Here is a 10,481-nt window from a genome sequence, read left to right as displayed (position 1 = left end):
AAGCCAATTTGTGCAAGAGTTTCCTTAACGCAAAGTATGAGCAAACACAACATTCCAAAATCCTCGACATAAAGGAATGAATGTTATCAACGAGAGAAGCGAGTGAGTACATGAGACATCAATTGTTGTGTTCGAATGATTTTATAATACAAATTAGGTTACTGATAATGATGAGATCAATTCCACCCGTTCAAGAAGTATTTCTACTTTATATGAAGGAGCCATATCATGGAAGTATTTCAAACAGACTTGTATAGCATGTTCTACTATGGAGTCCGAGTTCATTGCTTTCTTGATCTGGTAGTTCAAGAAACATAATGGTTGAGAAACTTGATGGCAGATGTGCAAGTCACATTCTATTCTTTACAAAACGCAAAATAACAAAAACACAAAATTGTGAAATAAAATTGTGAATTAAAGACTAAACGCAAAATTGTGAAGTAAAAGCTAAACTACAAAAGCAAAACATAAAACCTTTGATAATGCAAACGCATTCAGAATCATAAAATTCATTACCATTATCTTGGACATAAAATTCAAAATAAATTTATTTTTCTTTTGTCACAATATTAGAAGGTCAATCATTAACATCATTAAAGAGGCAAAATACTTTTTGATAATTTTGTATTGTATCCCATATATGAATCTTCAAGAACAAATGACTCTTATATTTTGTCGCATGAATTTATTATCTTGACTAGCGAAAAGACGTGTCCGTCTTTCCGCTCTTTTTATTGCACCAACGTTTGAAAATCATGAACATTGTTTTTTTATGAAATTTTAATTTTGATTAAAAGTAAATAATATAAATGTTTTTTTCTTTCAAATTATTACAAATCAAACTAACCATGATTATCTATTTCAATGAAAGCAACAATATAACAAAAAAATATAATTTTTTTAATGACACCAACAACAATCTTTATTATAGAAAAAATTATTGTTTAAGGGTATAATTGGTATAATGAAAAAGTAAGTATATATACACTCATCTAGTTTGTTACACTTTTTAAATGACAAAGAAAAAAATTGGACATTTGTGTTTGTTACACTTTTATTTTAATATTTAAATTTATTCTTATCTATTATTATATTTGTTACATGTGTTATTTATATCGAAAATTTAGGGTATTTTTGAAAAGGAAAAATCCAGTCCAAAAGTGCTGAAAAAGGTAGTCTTCTTTATATATAGTATAGATATGATATTTTGCTTGCTATTAATATGGTTAGCAAAAAGTTGCAATTTAAATCTATGTGCATCAGCCTCTCAAAAAAAAAAAACTATGCTACCATAAAACAATCAGAATCTATGTTGTTATAAAAAAAGAACTCTATGTGCATCGACGATACCATAAAACAATCAGAAATTACTAGTGAAAAGACGGGCACTCACGTGCACGTTTTTCCGCATTTTTAATTGCGCTAACGTGTGTATATTATCAACGATAATTTATCAAAATTTGTGTGTAAAATACAAACTATATTTTATATAAAAAATTATATAATTTATGTTGATAATATTGGCTCATATATTTTTGATAAATATGGTTTTTTTGGTGGAACGGATTGCCAATATTTATGTTGTGTATGAGTCAACAAGATCATAAGCCAAAAAAAATTAGATTATTAGACAATAAAAAAATAAAATTAATTAAGAATGGAATTAAGAATTTGGAAGCTAACAAGTGGAAGTCAGTAAAATTGTATCCAGAAATCGGTGACGTGCCGCCAAATGCCACCAAATGCTCAAAATTTGTTGCAAATCAGTTTTAATTATTTGTTGAGTTTGAGCTATTATTAAGGGATTGATAATGTTGTTACAGAAGAATAGGGGAGCAGTTTTGATACTATTAAAAAGGGCACGTACTTACTTAGGTTGAAACGATATGCAGATTACCTTATCTCTCTTTCATGTTATGCTGTTCTCTTCATTCATTTTTTTTCTTTCTTTCACTTATCAATAATTTACGCAATTGCTCTGTGGTTTCCATAGCCTTAGACCTCAAGTGGATGTGTTCATAGGATCGGCGTTTATATTGCACCGAAGTCTGCCTAATTTGCTCTCAGGACCGTGGTTTTCACAACAATTCTATTGTATTTGGTTTGAGTAGTGTATTCATCTCTATTTTTCAATAGTTTGAACCATAAATGACAAAAAGTGTCAACACGAAGACTAGTGTATGCTGTTCTTATTGTGAAATAATATTGGTGGTCTTGGTTACTGCTTCTTTCTCTTCTCCGTCGCCAGAATCTGACACTATTCCGGGCGAGTTCACTTTATCAGTCACCAAATTTCGCAAAAGGTTCATTCATTCGTTCACAAATATATATGATTACATTCGATTAATTTATTCATTATTGGTGTCAACCTATTGATATATGCTTATAGGTATTAGCTAATATATTATGGAAGTTTTTGCAAATATGTCACAATTGAAAAGAAAAATACATAATCACATGTCATTGTTTTTAGAAACGAAATTGCCCTGAAGTGTTTTATAGCATCATATACTATTTATTATAAAGGAACTCACTAAAAAATTCACAAAGTATAGCACAAAATAATATTTGAGAAGGAAATGTTTCTCTTGATTGATTTAAAATGTAATATATATATCCCAACATAATAACAGATTACATCAGAATTTGAATATGACAATAGTAACATACTGCATCTATTGTATAGAAACAATAAGGTAACAAACAATCATTGAATCTTACATCTGTTGAATGAATGCAATATTATCTTATGGATGGTTTTGATGTATGTATATGTATGCAGATGTCACCAGCAGGATCTGTCGCCTCCTACACTGTCAATCCTGACAAGATTGAAGCAGCTGAGGTTAGTTAGTTAGTTAGTTATTCTTGGTGAATGTCGTTAACATTGCCATTTTCGAACCAAGTGAAGGATTCGTCAATTATATATTAATAATATATGTTTGGTGATATAATGTTTGGTTTTATAAAAAAATAAATTAAAATAGGTGATAGAAGGAAATCATGTTAAAGTGGCAATTGGGAAGAGTAAAGGAGGATGGAAAACTGCATACATCTTGCTAGGTACTCTAACCTAATCATTAATTGTTTGACTCATCATTATCATCATTTATACATGGTAATTGTAATTAAATGAACTAAGTGGAAATTAAATGAATGAATGCAGCTAATCAAGCCCTAGCAACACTGGCATTCTTTGGAGTTGGAGTGAACTTGGTTCTGTTCCTAACAAGAGTCCTTCGTCAAGACAGTGCCGAGGCTGCTAACAATGTCAGCAAGTGGACTGGAACTGTTTACATTTTTTCACTCTTGGGAGCATTCCTTAGTGATTCTTATTGGGGAAGATACTTAACATGCACTATCTTTCAGCTCTTCTTTGTTCTGGTATGCTACTATAATGTTTCTTTTTTGATATTACATGCATGTATTGAACAATTTAAGACTGTTTGCATTGACTTGATTCGAACTTATCTACTATTTGACTTGATATTATACGAATGAAATTGAAGACTTGCATTAATCTTGTTTTTGTACCTTATAGTTGTTGAACAATTAATTAATTAATTGATCATGAATGAATAAATGGATATTGAACATATATGCATTCATTGATGCAGGGTTTAGGGCTTTTGTCTTTGACATCATGGCTGTTATTGATCAAACCATTAGGTTGCGGTAATGAACATACCGTTTGCAACGAACCAACTTCGTTGGGAACAGGCCTATTCTATTTGTCAATATATATGGTTGCATTTGGATATGGAGGGCATCAACCTACCTTAGCAACCTTTGGAGCTGATCAATTTGATGATGATGATGATAAGAATATTCAAAACACTTACTCGAGAGAGTCTTTCTTTAGTTACTTTTACTTTGCACTCAATGTTGGATCACTCTTTTCCAACACCATTTTGGTTTATTATGAAGATTCCGGTATGTGGACGTTGGGTTTCGGTGTCTCGTTAGCCTCTGCTATTATAGCCTTGATTTCATTCTTAGCAGGATCTCGAAGATATCGTTATGTTAAGGCGTGTGGGAATCCTGTCATAAGAGTAATTCAGGTCTTCGTCGCTGCCGCTAGGAAGTGGAATGTTGAACCTGCCAAGGAGGACCAACTTTACGAGGTTGACGGCCATGAATCCGCCATCAAAGGAAGCAGAAAGATTCTGCACTCCCACGATATAAGGTACATATGTTACTGCATTCGAAAACTAGCAAGTATAACATATATAATATAGATGCATATGTATTACAAGAAGAATTTAATTATATGCATATTCAGTGAAAGTATGCATTTTCACTCCCAAGATATAAGTTTTAAACTCATTTTTTACCTTTTATATATATGTTGAGTTGAGCAGATTCATGGACAAGGCAGCAACATGGACATTGAAGGACGGGAATGAATCCGGGAACCAATGGCGGCTTTGTACTGTAACTCAAGTTGAGGAAGCCAAATGTGTGTTGAGAATGATACCAGTTTGGCTGTGCACTATTATTTACTCTGTTGTATTCACACAAATGGCTTCTCTTTTTGTCGAACAAGGCGATGCAATGAACAATAAGGCAGGAAATTTTCAGTTCCCAGCAGCAACCATGTCCGTGTTTGATATATGTAGTGTCCTTGTATGTACTGGACTTTATCGTCAAGTTCTTGTTCCCTTGGCCGGAAAATTAAGTGGTAATCCTAAGGGGATAAGCGAACTTCAAAGAATGGGAGTTGGCCTAGTTATCGGAATGTTTGCGATGGTTGCAGCTGGTGCAACGGAGTTTGTAAGGCTAAAACATGTTATGCCGGGAGAGAAGGCTAGTTCTCTGAGTATATTCTATCAAATTCCACAGTATGTTCTTGTTGGTGCTTCAGAAGTTTTTGTGTATGTGGGTCAGTTGGAATTCTTCAATGGTCAAGCTCCCGATGGCATAAAAAGCTTTGGAAGTTCACTTTGTATGGCTTCAATTTCTCTTGGAAACTATGTTAGCAGCATGATGGTGAAATGTGTGATGACAGTCACTGCTAAAGGCGAAGAACCGGGATGGATACCGAATAACTTGAATGTTGGGCACATGGATTGGTTTTTCTACCTCCTCGCAGCGCTAAGTGCTCTTAACCTTGTCGTCTACGTGTTCTGTGCTCGGTGGTACAAGGGCGTCAATAACTTTGAAGGTAGTGTGAATCTCGGAAGCCAAGAGGACGATGAAGCGATTGCTAAAGTTTGATTGATTCAGAGAAGCTTGATTTTTATGTGTTTTCTTTCTATCTTTTCAAAGCATCTGCTTTCTTCTTTTGTTTTGGACAAGTTTCTTTTGCATTAGATAAATTTCTAGTTTTTAGTAGCTAGGATATTAAATTTTCTTTTCTCATTTAATTTATTGCGTATTTGTTAATGCGGACGAAATGCTATGTCTTTTGGCTGCTTGTTTTCTTGTTTTGAGGTTCTCTGTATAAAAGTTTTGATTTCTTTTATGCCACGAGTAAAAATAAAAAAAATATGTTAGAATATTATATGATCTTGCTGCATTCTAAAGATTGTTATTGATATAAACGGCTTAATTAAGTGCTCATAATATAAGTGCTTGTATAAGCTATTTCTATAATAAAAGGTAAAATAAAGTCAAATCGTTTTCATAGTTGTTTCAATTTCTGCATCCAGTTATATTTTATAACCATTTCTATGATTTTGGCATCCATGATGTAATAACCAAGTTGATTGAGGCGCGGAGACGGGCTGGGATCCATTGTCGGAGCTCCATCAAGATATACCATGCAAACAACAAAGGTTATGTAGGTTAAGTTGGTGGAAAACCGTTTGGAAGGAAGCTGGAATTTTTTGTTGACAAAGCTTTTTTTCTATGATTGAAATTAAAATCTTCACTAATTCATCTAAGGAACAATTTTCAGAATATGCCCTATGATAAGGAAATTGAAAATTTCACTAGCATTGTTGATTTATATAATCATCTAAATTGAAATTGTCGCCTTAGGTCTTAGCAAGATTCAAAAGCAAATGAACTCATCTTTTCATGTGCATTGTCATCTTCATTAAAAAGTTATGTTAGTTAATTATTGTACCCTAAGAAAATTCCTAGGCCTACCATAGGCACACACAATTGTAATGTGGAAAAATCAAAAATACAACTAGCATTGCAAATTGTAAAACAATCCATAATAAGTGCATTTATTAACTTGACTAGCTTTAGTCTCTGCTTGAAGGATCTTCATAGAAGGATGATTGTTGCAATGTCCAAGTGGTTCCCTCACTTGATCGAGTTTTGACGAATCTTCTTAGTATTTTGTTTTTTTAAAAATGATATTTTGTAACCATTCTCGAACAACTTGTAAGACAACTCTCTTTCATATTCATGTTCTGCTTTTATCATTGAATACAGATTCACGAGGTATCTCAAATGTATTCAAAATATATTTTTAAATCACTAAAAAATTGAATACTTCTACGATACATATTAGAAAGTATGTTAGGAATATCCATAAAATATCTCAAAAGTATCCAACAATATATATTTGGAAATTACTTTTTACACCCTGTTTTTTTTTTAAGAAATTGCCCATGTGATTTTCAGATTTTAGAATCCGAACAGAGTTTTTCCTTTATTATAGGATGAAAACAAATGAGTTTTTCACCAATTCAGATTTTGTAATCTGAAACCCTAAAAAAATAGGGAACGTTACTTGCTTTTTTCGGATTATAGAATGCGAACACCCCACAAACACCCTTTTTCAAGTGAAAAACAGTTCGGATTATATAATCCGAACTTTCTTGGAAGTGTAACTAAAGAAAAACAGTTCGGATCATATAATCCGAACCCATAAAAAATGTAACCTTGTAGCTACGGGAAAATAACGATTTTCTTGACCTTTCAACATTTTTGCATTTACTTGGTGCTCAAGTACCATAATTTATTTCATTATCCTCAAAGTTTGGTAATTTGCATGTTTCTCATAATTTTCTTCATTTTACTTGCTCTTCTCCTAAAAATAAAAAAAAATAACCAAAATATAGTGAATTGAAACTAAAATCAAATAAAAACACGAGCATATTAAATAAAATAAAATCATAATGTTATATAAAACCTAGCATTATCGTTTATATGTGTCATTTCTAAACTATGATACTTTTTAATTTAACTTTTTATAAGGTTTCCTCAATTCTCTCATAGTTTTCTCAATTCATATATCTTAATCTCTAAAAAAATAAAATATTTGTTAAAAGTCTCATCCAATATAAACTTATTATTTTGATTTTTATTAACATGTTCAACTTTTAAAAATAAAAAAAAGAAAAACCCATAAAATATAGTTGTAAAAAATATCTGATCATATTAGTCAAAAAAAGTCAAGATATTATATAATCATTTGTCAATGAAGGTGTTGAATTTTAGTGGTGCATCATTAAACTTATACTTCAAATTAAAATAAAAGACGTAACCCAAATCCAATCAAACATTTTAGAATAGTATTAGAGCATTGCTTCTGCCAATGGTTGCCAAGACTTTTCTCAAGAATTTGACATGTTGCAATGAAAGTTATTTTCAAATATTTGAAAAGTAATAATTGACATTTCCAAATTCACCAACCCTGACTTTGATTTGTACATAGTTTTCCAGAATATGTGACTATAAAATGAATACAAAGTACAAATATTTCACCAAGAACCATTCTTCTGTCCTAAAAATATTTACACTTCTTGTCATAAAATATAATTAATTTCTAGCAACAAAGCAAATGGGTGTATTGCCACATTTTCTTGTTATACCATATCCAGTTCAAGGACATGTTAACCCCCTTATGCAATTCTCACAAGTTCTAGCCAAACATGGTTGCAAGGTCACTTTTCTACATACTGAGTTTAACCATAAACGATCGAAAGCTGGTGTTTCCGAGCAAGACAAGATACAAGTGGTGACACTCCCAGATGGTTTGGAGCCTGAAGATGATAGAAGTGATATAAAGAAAGTTCTTTTTTCAATTAAAAGTACCATGCCTCCTAGACTTCCAAAGCTTATAGAAGATGTTAATGCTTTGAATGTTGACAACAATATCAAATGGATTGTTGCTACATTTAATATGGGTTGGGCTTTGGAAGTGGGACACAATTTGGGAATCAAAGGGGCTCTACTTTTTCCAGCTTCTGCCACTACTTTGGCTTGTGCTGTCTGCATACCTAAACTTATTGAGGATGGGATTATTGATTCTGCAGGTAATCATATTTTTTATTTTTTTGTATAAATTTCACAAATAAATTTTTTGGAATAGAATTCCATAAAGGTAGTTTATTGTTCATTCAATACGTTTCTTGTTACCATAATTGTATGAACTTTCCTTATTTATGAAATATGAAATGAATATTTTACTTTATTTTAGTATTGGAAAAGTTTTTCCCTCAAAAAAAAGTATGGGAAAAGTTTAAGAAGATGATTATACAAATGTACAAATTAAATATTTTTAATTAATATTATTAAAAACATTTTATATTACAAAATATACAATTTAAAATTCAAGTAACACACACCTCAATCCTAAAGCAGAATGTTGTTACATCAATGTTGTTTGTCCACGTGAGCTTAGCTCAGTTGGTAAGGACAATGCATAATATATGCAAAGTCCGAGGTTCGAATCCCGGACACCACAAAAAAAAAAAGCAGAATGTTGTTCAATAAAATTTTGGGAATCAGATCAAATGGACATATTTTTCTACAAAAGAAAGAAAAACAAACTCATCATCTTAGTTTATAGCTTGGCTCACTTATGATTGTTCTATTATTTTTAATTAATTTGTTGAGTATGATTGATAGACATAGAAGAGGGAAGGGGCGTGGGAGCGCGCTAGCGTAGCATTGCAAAGCCCCATTCTGGTTCAAAAGTATATTTGTAGTTTTGATAGCAGTACTATATATATTGACGCAGTCGGAAGCGTGGGCTAGCAAGGGCTAAATCTAGATTGAAAAGAGATAAGTTTGCAAGCGACAAACTTGTGAAAATAGGGTTCCGGAATCCACCAGAAATTAAGAAAACTCTCTAAAATATCATTGAATGAATAAAAGTTTCTCTTAGGCTGCAACTCTTAAGCTTAAACAGGGAAATAACAAAACCCTAATGGACCGAAAATAACAAACTGAAACAAAACAGAAAATTACTAAAATTGGGCTAAAATAAAAATACTATAGAAAATACTATGGAAACACTCCTTGTAAACCTTCATTCACTCAAGTAATATATACGAAACTACAACTATTGTTTAATAGGCATACTCAGTCAAACTGTGTATACAAAACAACCGTGTTCCATTATTTATGATTTGTGTTTATTTTATCTTCTGTTACTATCTGATGTAACATAATTTCGAGCTCATGTTGAGATTAACATCAAATATTTCACGATCTCCTTTTCGCATTGCAGGCAATCCCACCAAAAAACAAGAAATTCAAATCTCCCCTGATATACCTATGATAGACACAACAAATTTCCCATGGCGCGGCGTAGATAAGATGTTATTTGATCATTTTGTGCAAGAGATACAAACTATAAAATTTGGAGAACGGTGGCTTTGCAACACTGCTTATGATCTTGAGCCTGGTGTATTTTCCATATCACCAAAGTTCCTACCAATTGGTCCATTGATGGCAAGTAACAACAACAAAAGTTCATTTTGGCAAGAAGATACAACTTGCTTAGATTGGTTGAATAATCAAGCACCTCAATCTGTCATATATGTTTCCTTTGGTAGTATGGTAGTAATGGACCAAAACCAATTTAATGAACTAGCCCTAGGACTTGAGCTTCTAGACAAGCCTTTTCTTTGGGTTGTTCGTCCTAGTAATGACAATAAGGTAAACTATGCATACCCAAATGATTTCCATGGAAGTAAAGGTAAAATTGTTGGTTGGGCACCACAAAGTAAACTCTTGAACCATCCCGCGATTGCTTGCTTCATAAGTCATTGTGGATGGAATTCTACCATAGAAGGTGTACATGTTGGTGTACCTTTATTGTGTTGGCCATTTTCAGTTGATCAGTTTCTCAATAAATCGTATATTTGTGATGTGTGGAAGACTGGACTTGAATTAGAGAAAGATGATAATGGTTTTATATCAAGGCAAGAGATAAAGAAGAAGGTGGATCAACTAGTTGGTGATGATGATATAAAGGCAATGTGTTTGAAAATGAAGAAAATGATCATTAGTAATATAGAAGAAGGTGCTCAGTCATCACATAATCTCCAAAAGTTTATTAGTTGTGTTAAAGCCTAATTCACATTGTATTGCAGTGGTTACTTGTGCTACAAGTAACTGTTTACAACTAAACTAATCTAAACAATTGTAACTGTTTTGCAGTTAGTTCGATAGGTTACTTATAGTTTGTCAGGAGCTATGGGCTAGAGTAGTTAGTTATACTCTATATAAAGTTATAGCAACTCATTGTAATACTCAAATTGTTGAATAATAAAAGTTCACTGCTCTCTTTT

General features: G+C 32.2%; 2 protein-coding genes across 3 annotated transcripts; both read left to right on the top strand.

The window, feature by feature from the left end:
- The first annotated feature begins 1,883 nt into the window (after nt 1-1,883).
- LOC146904368 (protein NRT1/ PTR FAMILY 7.1-like) lies at nt 1,884-5,385 on the top strand. Of its 2 annotated transcripts, none has more exons than XM_085727047.1 (6): nt 1,884-2,303; nt 2,783-2,845; nt 2,988-3,063; nt 3,167-3,384; nt 3,618-4,186; nt 4,362-5,385. In XM_085727047.1, exons 2-6 carry the CDS (start codon nt 2,783-2,785, stop codon nt 5,215-5,217), a joined length of 1,782 nt encoding a protein of 593 aa, XP_085583173.1. In that variant the 5' UTR covers nt 1,884-2,303; the 3' UTR covers nt 5,218-5,385. The 2 variants fall into 2 exon arrangements, with proteins under 2 accessions (XP_085583173.1, XP_085583174.1); XM_085727048.1 differs by having other exon boundaries at nt 2,013-2,303; nt 2,783-2,849; nt 4,362-5,347.
- Nucleotides 5,386-7,663: 2,278 nt separating this feature from the next.
- LOC146904367 (UDP-glycosyltransferase 83A1-like) lies at nt 7,664-10,481 on the top strand. The gene is made up of 2 exons (XM_085726705.1): nt 7,664-8,216; nt 9,416-10,481. Exons 1-2 carry the CDS (start codon nt 7,742-7,744, stop codon nt 10,264-10,266), a joined length of 1,326 nt encoding a protein of 441 aa, XP_085582831.1. The 5' UTR covers nt 7,664-7,741; the 3' UTR covers nt 10,267-10,481.

This window comes from Medicago sativa, chromosome 7, assembly GCF_051527215.1.
Source record: "Medicago sativa cultivar Bolivia chromosome 7, Bolivia_mono, whole genome shotgun sequence".
Lineage (NCBI taxonomy): Eukaryota > Viridiplantae > Streptophyta > Magnoliopsida > Fabales > Fabaceae > Medicago > Medicago sativa.
Note: the sequence above shows the minus strand (reverse complement) of the source record. Positions and strands in the feature narration are given on the sequence as shown.

Bases quoted from the DNA above. Each gene is read 5' to 3' on its own strand.
- LOC146904368 (XM_085727048.1), top strand. From the start codon at position 2,149: ATGACAAAAAGTGTCAACACGAAGACTAGTGTATGCTGTTCTTATTGT. The intron at 3,064-3,166 runs GTACTCTAACCT...GAATGAATGCAG, and splicing joins AACTGCATACATCTTGCTAG to CTAATCAAGCCCTAGCAACA. The intron at 4,187-4,361 runs GTACATATGTTA...TGAGTTGAGCAG, and splicing joins CTGCACTCCCACGATATAAG to ATTCATGGACAAGGCAGCAA.
- LOC146904367 (XM_085726705.1), top strand. From the start codon at position 7,742: ATGGGTGTATTGCCACATTTTCTTGTTATACCATATCCAGTTCAAGGA. The intron at 8,217-9,415 runs GTAATCATATTT...TTCGCATTGCAG, and splicing joins TGGGATTATTGATTCTGCAG to GCAATCCCACCAAAAAACAA.